This window comes from Sparus aurata, unplaced genomic scaffold (genome assembly GCF_900880675.1).
Source record: "Sparus aurata unplaced genomic scaffold, fSpaAur1.1, whole genome shotgun sequence".
NCBI classification, from domain to species: Eukaryota; Metazoa; Chordata; class Actinopteri; order Spariformes; family Sparidae; genus Sparus; species Sparus aurata.
The window spans coordinates 61,093-77,490 of NW_022045102.1; the positions used below are offsets into that span (position 1 = coordinate 61,093).

At 43.4% G+C, this 16,398-nt stretch overlaps 2 protein-coding genes across 7 annotated transcripts in view; both read left to right on the forward strand.

Moving 5' to 3' along the window:
• On the forward strand, positions 1-7,496 carry mogat3a (monoacylglycerol O-acyltransferase 3a). The gene is made up of 9 exons (XM_030410449.1): positions 1-372; positions 1,040-1,218; positions 1,457-1,517; positions 1,614-1,757; positions 2,430-2,560; positions 6,273-6,316; positions 6,429-6,519; positions 6,791-6,899; positions 6,998-7,496. The coding sequence occupies exons 1-9, from the start codon at positions 279-281 to the stop codon at positions 7,150-7,152; spliced, it is 1,008 nt and encodes a 335-aa protein (XP_030266309.1). The 5' UTR covers positions 1-278; the 3' UTR covers positions 7,153-7,496.
• A 1,781-nt stretch (positions 7,497-9,277) lies between these two features.
• Positions 9,278-16,398, forward strand: part of tsc22d4 (TSC22 domain family member 4) — a 28,958-nt gene continuing 21,837 nt past the window's right edge. The window contains exons 1-5 of one of the 6 annotated variants that reach the window (XM_030410455.1): positions 9,278-9,770; positions 11,732-11,760; positions 15,061-15,279; positions 15,415-16,138; positions 16,248-16,381. In XM_030410455.1, the coding sequence (XP_030266315.1) occupies positions 15,479-16,138; positions 16,248-16,381 (794 nt within the window). In that variant the 5' untranslated portion in view covers positions 9,278-9,770; positions 11,732-11,760; positions 15,061-15,279; positions 15,415-15,478. Of the gene's footprint in view, positions 9,771-9,820; positions 9,840-11,731; positions 11,761-11,791; positions 11,811-14,894; positions 15,280-15,414; positions 16,139-16,247; positions 16,382-16,398 lie in introns of those variants that run through there. The other 5 variants (XM_030410457.1, XM_030410456.1, XM_030410458.1 and 2 more) reach the window with 5 other exon arrangements.

Sequence of the window (16,398 nt, forward strand, 5' to 3'; positions counted from 1 at the left end):
CGCATGCGCAGTAGAGTGGTGTGTAGGAGCGTGTTTGTAAAGTTTGAGAGTCGAGTCAGACTGAGGAGAGATTTAAATAAAGTTTAGACTTTGTTAACACAGACTGCTGGAGGACCCACCGACACACAGACACACACACACACAGACACACACAGACAGCCAGAGCGACAGACAGGCAGCAGCAGTAGCAGCAGACAAACGGAGACCCTCAGACTCCCAGGCGGAGACACCGGGAGGTCGCAGCGCATCAAGCCGGGTCAAGGAGCGCGACCGCCGGCATGAAGGTCGAGTTCGCCCCGCTGAACATCCCGCTGCGGAGGAGGCTGCAGACCGCCGCCGTCCTGCAGTGGGTCTTCTCCTTCCTGGGGCTAGGTAACCTGTCTGTCTCTGTACCTGTCTGTCTCTATACCTGTCTGTCCCTATACCTGTCTGTCTCTCTGGTAACCTGTCTGTCTCTCTGGTAACCTGTCTGTCTCTAGTAACCTGTCTGTCAGTGCTGTCTGTCGCTCTGGTAACCTGTCTGTCTCTGTACCTGTCTGTCTCTATACCTGTCTGTCTCTCTGGTAACCTGTCTGTCTCTCTGGTAACCTGTCTGTCTCTGGTAACCTGTCTGTCTCTCTGGTAACCTGTCTGTCAGTGCTGTCTGTCGCTCTGGTAACCTGTCTGTCTCTGTACCTGTCTGTCTCTATACCTGTCTGTCTCTCTGGTAACCTGTCTGTCTCTGGTAACCTGTCTGTCTCTGTACCTGTCTGTCTCTATACCTGTCTGTCTCTCTGGTAACCTGTCTGTCTCTGTACCTGTCTGTCTCTATACCTGTCTGTCTCTCTGGTAACCTGTCTGTCTCTGGTAACCTGTCTGTCTCTGGTAACCTGTCTGTCTCTCTGGTAACCTGTCTGTCAGTGCTGTCTGTCTCTCTGGTAACCTGTCTGTCTCTGGTAACCTGTCTGTCAGTGCTGTCTGTCTCTCTGGTAACCTGTCTGTCTCTGGTAACCTGTCTGTCAGTGCTGTCTGTCTCTCTGATGACCTGTCTGTCTCTCAGCTCAGTGCTGTCTTGCTGCCTTCGTCCTCCTGGCTCTCTCTGATTGGTGGATGCTGGCCCTGCTCTATGCTGGTTGGCTGTGGTTGGACTGGGACACGCCCACCAGCGGGGGTCGGAGGTCACAGTATCTGCGGACCTGGAGGGTCTGGGACTACTTCAGGGACTACTTCCCCCTGACGGTCAGCTGCTGCACATTGATCCCAGCCATCAGTCTGAGCACTGCTGATTGATGATTGATGATTGATCACTGATAATTGATCACTGATGATTGATCACTGATGATTGATCACTGATGATTGATCACTGATGATTGATGACTGATGACTGATGATTGATGACTGATGACTGATGATTGATGACTGATGATTGATGACTGATGACTGATGATTGATTATTAATTATTGTTCTGTGTTCCAGCTGGTTAAAACTGTTGATCTGGATCCAAAGAAAAACTACATCTTCGGATTTCATCCTCACGGTGAAAAACACACCCGTCTGTCTGTGGACCTGGCTGTCTCTCAGGTGTGCTGGCAGCTGTGTGACCTGTCTGTCTGTGGACCTGTCTGTCTCTCAGGTGTGCTGGTAGCGGGGGGGTTTGGGAACTTCTGTACAGAGGCGACAGGTTTCTCTCGTCTGTTTCCTGGGCTGACGCCTCACCTGCTGATGCTGCCGTTCTGGTTCAGAGTGCCGCTCTTCAGAGACTACATCATGTGTGGAGGTACACCTGTCTGTCTGTCTACCTGTCTGTCTGTGCACACCTGGTGTCCCCGTCCTGAGAAATCTGATTACAGTGTCCAGCTCTCAGTCCGTCTGAGTGACCAGCTGTGATGTGATGTCACTTCCTGCTCGTCCATCACTGAGACAAACAGACTCCATGTTTCTACTCACAGACAGAAAGAAGTTCATGTAGAACATTTGCTGAATTAACAAGAAGGTCCAAATAATGCAGAATGAGTCAGAGACAGAGTTTCACAGAGTTTATAAAGTTTGTCTTGACTCATCAACTCTTAAAATCACCACATTTGTAAATGGAGTCTGGTGCTGTGGACTGTGAAGCTCCTGTTGGTGGTTCTGTCAGACTGCCAGCTGATGCAGTGAGACGTGAGGACTTTGCTGAGGTCTCCCTCTGTCACAGTTTCTACATCAGCTCTGAGTCAACACTGTCACAGGTCAGTGCAGGAGGAGGCCCAGAGCTGCTCTCTGATTGGCTGACTGAGCCTGGTCACATGGTTTCAGCTGTTCAGAGCGGCTGCCATCGATCAGTTTCATCAGACAGAGTTCACTGTGTCACAACTTCCTGTCTGGGTTCCTGTTTTCGCCTCAGAGTGAGACCTCTGTGCTCTGTCTGTCTGTCTCTCACCTGTCTGTCTGTCATCTGTCTGTGTGTCAGGCCTGGTGTCCAGCTCTAAGTCCAGCCTGTCGTACCTGGTCAGTCGTCCTGAGGGAGGTAACGTGGCTGTGATCGCGGTGGGCGGAGCTCCAGAGGCTCTGGACGCCCGTCCAGGAGCTCTGACTCTCCAGGTGCAGTAGTTTGTTTGTGACACAGACTGAACTTGTTTGTTTGTTTGTGACACAGACTGATCTTGTTTGTTTGTTTGTGACACAGACTGAACTTGTTTGTTTGTTTGTTTGTGACACAGACTGATCTTGTTAGTTTGTTTGTGACACAGACTGAACTTGTTTGTTTGTTTGTGACACAGACTGATCTTGTTTGTTTGTTTGTGACACAGACTGATCTTGTTTGTTTGTTTGTTTGTGACACAGACTGATCTTGTTAGTTTGTTTGTGACACAGACTGAACATGTTTGTTTGTTTGTGACACAGACTGATCTTGTTTGTTTGTGACACAGACTGATCTTGTTTGTTTGTTTGTTTGTGACACAGACTGATCTTGTTAGTTTGTTTGTGACACAGACTGAACTTGTTTGTTTGTTTGTGACACAGACTGATCTTGTTTGTTTGTGACACAGACTGAACTTGTTTGTTAGTTTGTTTGTGACACAGACTGATCTTGTTTGTTTGTTTGTGACACAGACTGAACTTGTTTGTTTGTGACACAGACTGATCTTGTTTGTTTGTTTGTGACACAGACTGAACTTGTTTGTTTGTGACACAGACTGATCTTGTTTGTTTGTTTGTGACACAGACTGAACTTGTTTGTTTGTTTGTGACACAGACTGAACTTGTTTGTTTGTTTGTGACACAGACTGATCTTGTTTGTTTGTTTGTGACACAGACTGATCTTGTTTGTTTGTTTGTGAGACAGACTGAACTTGTTTGTTTGTGACACAGACTGAACTTGTTTGTTTGTGACACAGACTGATCTTGTTTGTTTGTTTGTGACACAGACTGAACTTGTTTGTTTGTGACACAGACTGATCTTGTTTGTTTGTTTGTGACTAGGGCTGTAACGATACACCAAACTCACGATTCGGTTTGTATCACGATTTTTGACCCACGGTTCGATACAAACCTCGATTTTTTTTCTTTCTAAATTAAACATTTTATTTATGTAACATTTCAATAATATGATACTTGTCTGATAGTATCAGAGGTGCAGTTTTGTGGAGGGCGTGTCTATCTGATGGTCTGTTAACTGCACAGTTCCCTCACTCAACTTAATACAGAGAAATGTCCCACAAAACAACGTTACAGAACCAAACTTAGGTAACCTAGTAACTGTAACTGTCTTTGGCAACAAGTTGAAAATACCACAGCTGTACGTGGAGATGCGCCCTTCCTCCCGACCGTCCTAAAGACTTCTCATCACATTTCTGCCCTGCGTCTGTCACTGGCAAAAAAACTTTACCTCCCCGAGTGTTTCTGATGAAAAAAAATCTCTGTGACGGTCAGCCCTCCGGATCGAGACTTCAGTGAACTTTACCCCGGAAGACAGTCTCCGTCGGTTTTGACTGACAGGGGAGACACTGGGGAAACCCCTTGAAAACACACACACGTCATCATCATGACATCATCATGACATCATCATGACGTGTAATGTCACGTCTCTTTAGGAGCCACAGCGCCGGCTTTCTGTTTGAATTACGCAGCGGTTCGTCTTTACAGCGGTGTTTCGCTCTGTGTGAACGAACAACGACGGAGAATTGGCGAACGACCGCTGCGGTGTTAATGTGGTGTTACTTACATTTCATAGGGCTGATCTGGACTGGAAGTTGTGTCGCGATTCTGCCTTCTCACAGCGCGAGACAGGTTCGTGGATCTGAGTGTCGCGATTTCGGCTTCGATACGTGTATCGTTACAGCCCTATTTGTGACACAGACTGATCTTGTTTGTTTGTTTGTGACACAGACTGATCTTGTTTGTTTGTGACACAGACTGATCTTGTTTGTTTGTTTGTGACACAGACTGATCTTGTTTGTTTGTGACACAGACTGATCTTGTTTGTTTGTTTGTTTGTGACACAGACTGATCTTGTTAGTTTGTTTGTGACACAGACTGAACTTGTTTGTTTGTTTGTTTGTGACACAGACTGATCTTGTTAGTTTGTTTGTGACACAGACTGAACTTGTTTGTTTGTTTGTGACACAGACTGATCTTGTTTGTTTGTTTGTGACACAGACTGATCTTGTTTGTTTGTTTGTTTGTGACACAGACTGATCTTGTTAGTTTGTTTGTGACACAGACTGAACATGTTTGTTTGTTTGTGACACAGACTGATCTTGTTTGTTTGTGACACAGACTGATCTTGTTTGTTTGTTTGTTTGTGACACAGACTGATCTTGTTAGTTTGTTTGTGACACAGACTGAACTTGTTTGTTTGTTTGTGACACAGACTGATCTTGTTTGTTTGTGACACAGACTGAACTTGTTTGTTAGTTTGTTTGTGACACAGACTGATCTTGTTTGTTTGTTTGTGACACAGACTGAACTTGTTTGTTTGTTTGTGACACAGACTGATCTTGTTTGTTTGTTTGTGACACAGACTGACCTTGTTTGTTTGTTTGTTTGTTTGTTTGTGACACAGACTGATCTTGTTTATTTGTTTGTGACACAGACTGATCTTGTTTGTTTGTTTGTGACACAGACTGATCTTGTTTGTTTGTTTGTGACACAGACTGATCTTGTTTGTTTGTGACACAGACTGATCTTGTTTGTTTGATTGTGACACAGACTGAACTTGTTTGTTTGTTTGTGACACAGACTGATCTTGTTTGTTTGATTGTGACACAGACTGAACTTGTTTGTTTGTTTGTGACATGGACTGAACTAGTTTGTTTGTTTGTTTGTGACACAGACTGAACGTGTTTGTTTGTGACACAGACTGAACTAGTTTGTTTGTTTGTGACACAGACTGATCTTGTTTGTTTGTGACACAGACTGATCTTGTTTGTTTGATTGTGACACAGACTGAACTTGTTTGTTTGTTTGTGACACAGACTGATCTTGTTTGTTTGATTGTGACACAGACTGAACTTGTTTGTTTGTTTGTGACATGGACTGAACTAGTTTATTTGTTTGTTTGTGACACAGACTGAACGTGTTTGTTTGTTTGTGACACAGACTCAACTAGTTTGTTTGTTTGTTTGTGACATAGACTGATCTTGTTTGTTTGTTTGTGACACAGACTGAACTAGTTTGTTAGTTTGTTTGTGACAGACTGAACTTGTTTGTTTGTTTGTGACACAGACAGAACTTGTTTGTTTGTTTGTTTGTTTGTTTGTGACACAGACTGATCTTGTTTGTTTGTTTGTTTGTGACACAGACTGAACTTGTTTGTTTGTTTGTGACACAGACTGATCTTGTTTGTTTGTTTGTGACACAGACTGATCTTGTTTGTTTGTTTGTTTGTGACACAGGCTGAACTTGTTTGTTTGTTTGTGACACAGACTGATCTTGTTTGTTTGTTTGTTTGTGACACAGACTGAACTTGTTTGTTTGTTTGTGACACAGACTGATCTTGTTTGTTTGTTTGTTTGTGACACAGACTGAACTTGTTTGTTTGTTTGTGACACAGACTGATCTTGTTTGTTTGTTTGTGACACAGACTGATCTTGTTTGTTTGTTTGTTTGTGACACAGACTGAACTTGTTTGTTTGTTTGTGACACAGACTGATCTTGTTTGTTTGTTTGTGACACAGACTGAACTTGCTTGTTTGTTTGTTTGTGACACAGACTGATCTTGTTTGTTTGTTTGTTTGTTTGTGACACAGACTGAACTTGTTTGTTTGTTCGTATGTGACACAGACTGATCTTGTGTCTGTTTCTCCTTCAGGTCCGAAACAGGAAGGGCTTCATCAAACTGGCTCTCAAACATGGGTGGGTGGGGCTTGTGGAGGGGCGGGGCTCTGAGGGGTGGAGCTGCCAGACATCCACTGATCCTGTGTGTGTGTGTGTGTGTGTGTGTGTGTGTGTGTGTGTGTGTGTGCAGAGCTCAGCTGGTTCCTGTCTTCTCTTTTGGAGAAAACGAGCTGTTTGATCAGATGGAGAACCCGAGTGGATCTCCTCTGAGGAGGCTGCAGGTACAGACCACACTCACCGGTTCACCTGTCTGTCTGCCTGTCTGCCTGTCTGTCTGCCTGTCTGTCTGTTTACCACACTGACATGTTTGATTTCTCTACCTACAACTGACAGCAGCTACATGGGTGGATAACGGCTAACTTTAGCTTGTGGGTTAAGGTTAGCTACAGAGCTAATTCAGTTGTTTCAGTTTAGCTCTTCTGCTAACCCTTTAATGTTAATGATGACTGCTGACATCATGCTAAGGTGTGTGATGACATCATGTGTCCACAGAACCGGTTGCAGAGCATCATAGGAGTAGCGATGCCTCTGTTTCACGCCAGAGGAGTTTTCCAGTACAGCTTTGGACTGATGCCCTACAGGAAGCCCATCAACACCGTCGGTACGACGACAACGTTCACCCAACGCATCTCTGGAGATGTTGGTGTGTTAGCACGAGTTAGCATTAGAGCTAACCTCTCTCTCTCTCTGTGTTGTCAGTGGGGAAGCCGATCTCGGTGGTCCAGACTCCCAGTCCGAGCAGCGAGGACATCCACAGTCTTCATCAGGTTTACCTGCAGAGTCTGACTGAACTGTTCGAGCAGCACAAACACAAATACGGCCTGGAGGAGCACCAACACCTCACCTTCATCTGACGCAAGCATCACCTGCAGATCACCTGCACCTTCCCCTCACCTGTCCTTCAGCTGTCCCTCAGTCTCATATATTTCTGGTGATGACACCGGGTTTTCATTGGTTCCGATGGAGCCCACGGGTTTGTTCAGGTGTTGCAGGTGTTAGATTGAACCACTGATTTGCATACGGGATGCTAACACTGCTAGCAGCACTCAGTGACTTGACTGAAGAATGCTAACGCTGCATTCAAAATCCACTGGTTTGTCTGAGGGATGCTAACAGTGCTAGCAGGGCCAATACATTTAAAGGTTAGTTTGTGTTTTTTGAAGTGGGGTCATATAAAGAACATATCTATAGTGGATCTGTTTCCTGCCGTAATCAGCGATCAGCGCAGCCTCAGTTTGGAGCAGCAGAGAGCCGCTCCAGCCCAGACACTCAGCTTTGTACTGCAGTGAACGGGTCCAGAGAAAAAGAGACATTAACCACCTGAAACAAGGCTCACCTGAAAACATCTACATCACTTCAAGTGTACGTTGTATAGAGAGAATTCACATCGCCGTCAGACCGCCCTTTCTTTTGACACTACATTTTCTCAACCGCAGAACCTCCGTATCCCTACGCATTAGTGCAACTGGGCAACAGCTGATCTGCGAGTGGCGAAATACAGTGCGAGGCCCAGCTGCTGGACGAGAGGTTTACTTTCGATAAAAACGAAGCTGAACTCTCCGTATCCCTCCGCATTAGCGTAACTGCGTAGGGATACGGAGGTTCTGTGGTTGAGAAAATGTAGTGCCCAAAGAAAGGGCGGTCTGACAGCGATGTGAGTTCTCTGTATACAACGTACACTTGAAGTGATGTAGATGTTTTCAGGTGAGCCTTGTTTCAGGTGGTTAATGTCTCTTTTTCTCTGGACCCGTTCACTGCAGTACAAAGCTGAGCGTCTGGGCTGGAGCGGCTCTCTGCTGCTCCAAACTGAGGCTGCGCTGATCGCTGACTACTGCAGGAAACAGATCCACTATAGATATGTACTTTATATGACCACACTTCAAAAAACACCAACTATCCCTTTAAATGGGGAATGCTAACATAGCTGAAGTGTTAGCAGGATCCATTGGTTTGACTGAAGAATGCTAACAGTGTTAGCAGGATCCATAGATTTAAATGGGACAGAATGCTAACAGAGTTTTGATGATGTAAACATGAGTGTTTGTTCTGTGTCTGTGCCATAAAGTGACATCACATCATGATGTCACAGATGTTGTGACATCACAGTGACATTAAAAGAATCAGAGAGATGGTGCAGTGTGATTGGTTGGTTTGGACTGAGTGTGGTTGTGACATTACAGTGCTGTGAGTGGCTGCAGTGCAGCTGAGCGACCAGCAGAGGACGCCGCGTTCAAACAGCTCCACGGTTCAGTGAAGTTCTGATCAGATTCTGTTTGATCCACGTGACTCAGAATCTGATCCAAACTCATCTAATGTAATTAAGTACATTTACTCAAGTACTGCGCTACTTCATGCTTCCACATCACTACATGTATCTGATTACTTTAGTTACTTTACAGATTACATGCTCATACTCTTAATATTAGAGACTTTACTCTGGTCAACATCAACTCGTCTGGAGAAACGTTTCACTGGACAGGAAGGTAATCTGAAAAGTAACTAGTATTTAAAGCTGTCAGGTGAATGTAGTTGAGTACAAAGTGCAGTATTTGTAGTTTCCACTGATGGAATGTAACTAAATACATTTATTACATAAAGTTTTGAGGTACTTGTACTTTACTTGAGTATTTTTCTGTTTCTTTATTCTTCCACTCCACTACATTTATCTGATACCTTTAGTTACTAGTTACTTCACAGATTACATGCTGCATCATTTATAAATGATTGGATTTCCTCATCAGTCAGACAGAATCATTGATTGTGATGATCAGCTGACTCAGTTTATACCTGTAAATATATTGATCACTTTCTTTACTGATACTTTGATACTTGATTACTTCAACATCAGATACTTTAACATTTTTACCCCAGTATGACTTTAGAGTACTTTATGAACAATAAGCATCAATTCACTTTAAATATAACGAGATGACGTGTTAGATGACGTCACACACAGGCGCCGCCCAGTCCGACACACGTGCACGCGCCGTGCTCGCTCTCGTGTCGTTGGCGCGCAGGCCGCGTGTGTTGTGAAGCAGAGATGGAGGCATCAGGGAGGAGGAGGAGGATGAAGGTGTCTCCTGCTCGCTGATTGGCTGCTGTGAGGCGACACACGCCTGTTTACTGGGAGAGCAGAATGTACAGAGAAGAAGAAGAGTAGAAGAAGAAGAGAAGAAGAAGAAGAAGACAGTTGTTCTGTAGTTCTGTTCTATGGAACAACAGAAGAAGAGTCTAATTAAATCCATAGAAGAAGAAAGTCGGAGGACTTCCTCATCAAACTTTTTCTCTGGAAACTGGGCGCGCTCCCACCGCAGCCCGAGGCTGTACTGCGCATGCTCCGTTGCTTCCTGTGGATAATGGACCGATTGTGTCACCGCGGCCGCTGCTGACGTCACACGAGCGGAGGGAGGCGGCCGCTGATCCTGACCGGGAGCAGGAGCGTCGGGAGCGCGCACCAGAGAAGCGCATGAACGTGAGTGTCACCGTAGTTTACAAGGATGACGTCACAGGGTGTGATTTACTGACTGACTGTAAAAATTCTGTGAGGAGGAGAATGTTTACTGTCTATTTACTGTCTGTTTGCTGTCTGTTTACTTTCTGTTTACTGTCTTTATTGTTTGTTTACTGTCTGTTTATTGTCTGTTTACTATCTGTTTACTGTCTGTTTACTGTCTTTATTGTTTGTTTACTGTCTGTTTACTGTCTGTTTACTTTATGTTTACTGTCTGTTTGCTGTCTGTTTACTTTCTGTTTACTGTCTTTATTGTTTGTTTACTGTCTGTTTATTGTCTGTTTACTATCTGTTTACTGTCTGTTTACTGTCTTTATTGTTAGTTTACTGTCTGTTTACTGTCTGTTTACTTTATGTTTACTGTCTGTTTGCTGTCTGTTTACTTTATGTTTACTGTCTTTATTGTTTGTTTACTGTCTGTTTATTGTCTGTTTACTATCTGTTTACCGTCTGTTTACTTTATGTTTACTGTCTGTTTACTGTCTGTTTATTGTCTGTTTACTATCTGTTTACTGTCTGTTTACTTCATGTTAACTGTCTGTTTGCTGTCTGTTTACTTTCTGTTTACTGTCTTTATTGTTTGTTTACTGTCTGTTTATTGTCTGTTTACTATCTGTTTACTGTCTGTTTACTTTATGTTTACTGTCTGTTTACTGTCTGTTTATTGTCTGTTTACTATCTGTTTACTGTCTGTTTACTTTATGTTAACTGTCTGTTTGCTGTCTGTTTACTTTCTGTTTACTGTCTTTATTGTTTGTTTACTGTCTGTTTATTGTCTGTTTACTATCTGTTTACTGTCTGTTTACTATCTGTTTACTGTCTGTTTACTTTATGTTTACTGTCTGTTTACTTTCTGTTTATTGTCTGTTTACTATCTGTTTACTGTCTGTTTACTGTCTGTTTATTGTCTGTTTACTATCTGTTTACTGTCTGATTACTGTCTTTATTGTTTGTTTACTGTCTGTTTACTGTCTGTTTACTTTATGTTTACTGTCTGTTTGCTGTCTGTTTACTTTCTGTTTACTGTCTTTATTGTTTGTTTACTGTCTGTTTATTGTCTGTTTACTATCTGTTTACCGTCTGTTTACTTTATGTTTACTGTCTGTTTACTGTCTGTTTATTGTCTGTTTACTATCTGTTTACTGTCTGTTTACTTTATGTTAACTGTCTGTTTGCTGTCTGTTTACTTTCTGTTTACTGTCTTTATTGTTTGTTTACTGTCTGTTTACTGTCTGTTTACTATCTGTTTACTGTCTGTTTACTTTATGTTTACTGTCTGTTTACTGTCTGTTTATTGTCTGTTTACTATCTGTTTACTGTCTGTTTACTTTATGTTAACTGTCTGTTTGCTGTCTGTTTACTTTCTGTTTACTGTCTTTATTGTTTGTTTACTGTCTGTTTATTGTCTGTTTACTATCTGTTTACTGTCTGTTTACTATCTGTTTACTGTCTGTTTACTTTATGTTTACTGTCTGTTTACTTTCTGTTTACTGTGTTTATTGTTTGTTTACTTCTGTTTATTGTCTGTTTGTTATCTGTTTACTGTCTGTTTACTTTATGTTGACTGTCTGTTTGCTGTCTGTTTACTTTCTGTTTACTGTCTTTATTGTTTGTTTACTGTCTGTTTACTGTCTGTTTACTATCTGTTTACTGTCTGTTTACTGTCTGTTTATTGTCTGTTTACTATCTGTTTACTGTCTGTTTACTTTCTGTTTACTGTCTTTATTGTTTGTTTACTGTCTGTTTATTGTCTGTTTACTATCTGTTTACTGTCTGTTTACTATCTGTTTACTGTCTGTTTACTTTATGTTTACTGTCTGTTTACTTTCTGTTAACTGTGTTTATTGTTTGTTTACTTCTGTTTATTGTCTGTTTGTTATCTGTTTACTGTCTGTTTACTGTGTTTATCGTCTGTTTGATAGAAAACAACTGCAGAGCTCCAAGACTGAAGGTAAACTCACCTGAGGCCTGTACTGTGAAGCCAGTTTAGTGTGTTAGCAGGTATGTTGAGTCTAAAGCCAGGCTTCCCTGAACTACGAAGGTGGCTCTCTTTTAACCCGGCTAGATCACCATGGTAACTTATGCTTAGCTCATAACCTGGTCCCGACCAGGTTCTGTTCAGAGTTTCAGCTTCAAATCGGCTATAAAAGCGCCGCTGTTTCACTGTGTAACTCATTCGGAGATGGCGTCACCATTCATTGAGAACCCGGTGGACCTGGGAGCAAGAATAATTCTGGCAGCACTACGACGTGAGCGGCTTCTTCGAGATCGCACTGATCCGCTGGCATTTCCTGATGAAATTCTCTATGAGCGATATAGATTTTCAGCCGAGGGAATACGGTACATTTGCTCACTTATTGAGCCGAGTGTCAGGAATGCCACTGAAGAAGCTGTGCGCTCACTGTCGGGCAAACTGTTTGTGTAGCCCTTCGTTTTTTCTGCCACAGGAACCTTCTTACATTCAGTTGGTGATGCAGAAAATCTGAGCAAGAACTCTGCGTGTTGCGTGTTTGTAGTGTTCCCAAGTCATTTGAGCACAATGCTTGTTAAGGAAGGATTCTATAAAATATCTGGTAATGTAGGCTACTTTCATACCCCTCTACATCATCAGTATTACTTGCTTGCATAATGAAATCTTCCCCTTTTCATTCTTCTTCCTGTTGGCTTAAGATAGTGATATATTAAAATAAAATGGGAAACAGTATATTATCCACACTGACAAAATGATGGGCAGCTTGGCTACATACCACTCTGAATGATGTTTTTGTATTTGGCTCTAACTTGCTGCCATGTCCGACTGCTGCTTCCACATCTTAATAAAATGCAATATGAAATATTAATTAGGCCAACCTAGTATTTATTTGTCCCAGATAATGAGAAAAGTTAATGATTTCTTTGATGTGTCCATGAATAAACTGATGAACTGATCAATGTTTCACCCGTTGTCGGGCAGTGTACGCCCAAACACAAATCTGACAGGCTTGAGCTATTTTCACTGTCAGAAAGCTCTTTATTGTCATTGTACAGGGACAGTAGCTACATTTGCTTGTTCATCCCGACACACTAATACAAAAAAACACTGAACATTTATAGCCGACGCACACTCAGCCTCACTTTCAATAAAACACACACGCGCATTCTATAACTGAGATCAGTAAAATGTGAAAACAATATAGACATCATTCAAAAATGAAAAAAGATAGTTGTTGCTTCAGTGTATTTATTTTTTAAATGGATGAGGGTTAATATGTAAAAGTTGCACAGTGTTGAGCTTTCAGAACTGAAAACACTAAGGGCTTAATATAATATTGATCATGATATTAATCATTGTTAACTTACGCATTTACATGGTCAGCAGTTTTCTGCCAGCAGCCCTCCCTCGCTCTGTTGGCGGCGACAGTGTTACTTTTTGCCGTGATGGTTTCTTTGAATTCTTCATAGTCCTGCATAATAAGAATCTGCTCATCTTGAGTAAAATATGTGGCCCGGGATCGATCCATTTTCGCACGGAAGTAGAATAATATGACGTCAAACGCCCCCTTTTATGTGAACGCGCGCAGAGCACAAAGCAGAGAACCGGACTTGACAAAGTAAGTTGATAAACACCGTCGCAGTACCGTTTAACTCTGGTTGGGGACTCGGGGCTTTGTTGAGCTGCATCATGAGCACAAAGCCTGGCTATGTTGAGCCCCCTTCACAGTACAGGCCTCTGAACTGACCTGACGGTAAACAAACAGTAAATACAGTGAACAGACAGTAAACAAACAATAAACACAGTCAACAAACAGTAAAGACAGTAACAGACGATAAACACAGTAAACCAACAATAAACACAGTAAACAAACAGTAAAGACAGTAAACAAACAGTAAAGACAGTAAACAAACAGTAAACAAACAATCAACACAGTAAACAAACAAACACAGTAAACAAACAGTAAACAGACAATAAACACAGTAAACAAACAGTAAAGACAGTAAACAAAGAGTAAACAAACAAACACAGTTAACAAACACTAAAGACAGTAAACAGACAATAAGCACAGGAAACAAACAATAAAGACAGTAAACAAACAGTAAACAAACAGTAAACAAACAATAAACACAGTAAACAAACAAACACAGTAAACAAACAGTAAACAAACAATAAAGACAGTAAACAAACAGTAAAGAAACAGTAAACAGACTAAACAAACAGTAAAGACAGTAAACAAACAGTAAACAAACAAAAAAACACAGTAAACAAACAGTAAAGACAGCAAACAAACAGTAAACAAACAATAAACACACTAAAACAGTAAAGACAGTAAGCAAACAGTAAACAAACAATAAAGACAGTAAACAAACAATAAAGACAGTAAACAAACAGTAAACAAACAATAAAGACAGTAAACAAACAGTAAAGAAAGCCAGTCGTGTTAAAGTATCTGATATTAAATGTACTCCAGTATCAAAGTATCAGTAAAGTAACTAGTAATGAGTACAAGTGCCTCAAATCTGTACTGTACTTGAGTAAATGTACGTGATTACATTCCAGCTGCAGCTAAGAGTACAAATACTTTAAACTGATGTACAGGAAGTAAAACATCTCCAACATGGAGACACTGAGAGTACAAATACTCAGAAGTACTCAGAGTAGAAGTATAGTATGAAGTACAACAGCAAGTGTACTGTATGATTGTTTTGAACAGTTGAGATCCTGCAGAACCTGAAACACACACACACACACACACACACACTCATGTTAATCCAGGTTGTGCAACAGGCAGCAGACTGAAGCAACAGAACAGAACGGAGTGAGTCAGAGGAAACAGGAAACACAGAAGAAGAAGAAGGAACGGCAGCTGAAGGGAAGAGAGACACTGACCAGAACAGGAAGAGAGAGAGAGAGACAGAGAGAGAGACAGAGAGACAGAGAGAGAGACAGAGAGAGAGAGACAGAGAAGAGAGCAGACAGAGAGAGAGACAGAGAGAGAGAGACAGAGAGAGAGACAGAGAGAGAGACAGAGAGAGACAGAGAGAGAGACAGAGAGAGAGAGACAGAGAGAGAGACAGAGAGAGAGACAGAGAGAGAGACAGAGAGAGAGAGAGACAGAGAGAGAGACAGAGAGAGAGACAGAGAGAGACAGAGAGAGAGGGAGACAGAGAGAGAGAGACAGAGAGAGAGAGAGAGACAGGATGTGTGGTTAGACAATTTAAAGGTTGTTAACTTCAGACGAAACAGACTGCAGACTTTCTGTGGGTTTGTTGTTAGACGCTACGGGGACATGAACCTGAGTCTGCACCGAGAGGACACCTGTCCTGTGAGAGGACCCCTGTCCTGTGAGAGGACACCTGTCCTGTGAGAGGACCCCTGTCCTGTGAGAGGACCCCTGTCCTGTGAGAGGACACCTGTCCTGTGAGAGGACACCTGTCCTGTGAGAGGACCCCTGTCCTGTGAGAGGACACCTGTCCTGTGAAGGGACACCAGCAGGTAAACGTTGACACACCTGGTTTCAGGTTCAGTAGATTGACAGGTCGTCTTAGTGACAGTTAGTTTTAAGATCCTTGTTGATGCAAGTAACACGTAGTTTCTGCGTGTGTGTGTGTGTGTGTGTGTGTGTTTTAGTGAGCCTGTAGTTTGTGTGTGTGTGTGTGTGTGTGTGTGTGTGTGTGTGTGTGTGTGTGTGAGGATGAGCGGAGGTAAAAAGAGGAGTGGCTTCCAGATCACCAGTGTGACCTCAGACTTCAACCAGACTGCAGTGGGCCAATCAGTGTCCAGCGAGGTCCTGTCAGCCGTCCAATCAGCAGCTTCCTCCTCGCAGGGAAGCTCCTCCCAGCCGACCACACCCTCTGTGAAGAGGAAGTACGTTTCCCATGATGCCCCGGGACCCGGCGCCGGCTGCTCCTCCAGGTTCAGGGTGGTGAGGCTGGCGGTGAGTGGCACTGGCGGCGGGGGGCGGGGTGAGCCGTATCGCCGTGGGCGATGGACATGTACTGAGTTTGTGGAGCGACAGGAAGGGACAGGGTTCAGGCGGGTGCTGGACACCATGAGACACGCCCACTCACTAGAGTCCCTGGAGATGATTGGCCGGGACAGAGACAGAGGCGGAGTCCACTCCCAGGACGCTGCCCTCCTGCTGGCTCAGCCAATCAGAGGCAGGGAGGGAGCGGGGCTCGTGTTACGCAGTGGACCGCCCTCCCCGACACATCAAGAGCCAATCAACATCCGGCTTCTGGACCGCACCGAGCCAATGGGAGGACAGGGTTTGAGCTACAGCCCACCCCCGCCCTCGCCCCGCCCACGACTCATCCCTCCTCCTCTACGATTGGACGTGGACGCTGCAGGGCGGGTAAAGACTTTTCTACTGGACGGACCACGGTAACACACCTGGTCATACTGTCTCACCTGTTTCACCTGTCTCTCCGTTAGTCTGTCTCACCTGTCTGGCTCTCTTTCAGTCTGTCCTCAGGCTGTCTCACTCTCAGCCTGGTTCCCCCCCTGCTGGGCCATACCATCCCACTCTGACCCCCATTCAGACTCCAGCTCGCTTCAGTCTGGACCAAACCATCTTCAGCCTTCCAGGGGACGACAGGTACCGTCTGTCTGTGT

Bases quoted from the DNA above. Each gene is read 5' to 3' on its own strand.
- mogat3a (XM_030410449.1), top strand. From the start codon at position 279: ATGAAGGTCGAGTTCGCCCCGCTGAACATCCCGCTGCGGAGGAGGCTG. The intron at 1,518-1,613 runs GTGAAAAACACA...TCTGTCTCTCAG, and splicing joins CTTCGGATTTCATCCTCACG to GTGTGCTGGTAGCGGGGGGG. The intron at 6,317-6,428 runs GTGGGTGGGGCT...GTGTGTGTGCAG, and splicing joins AAACTGGCTCTCAAACATGG to AGCTCAGCTGGTTCCTGTCT.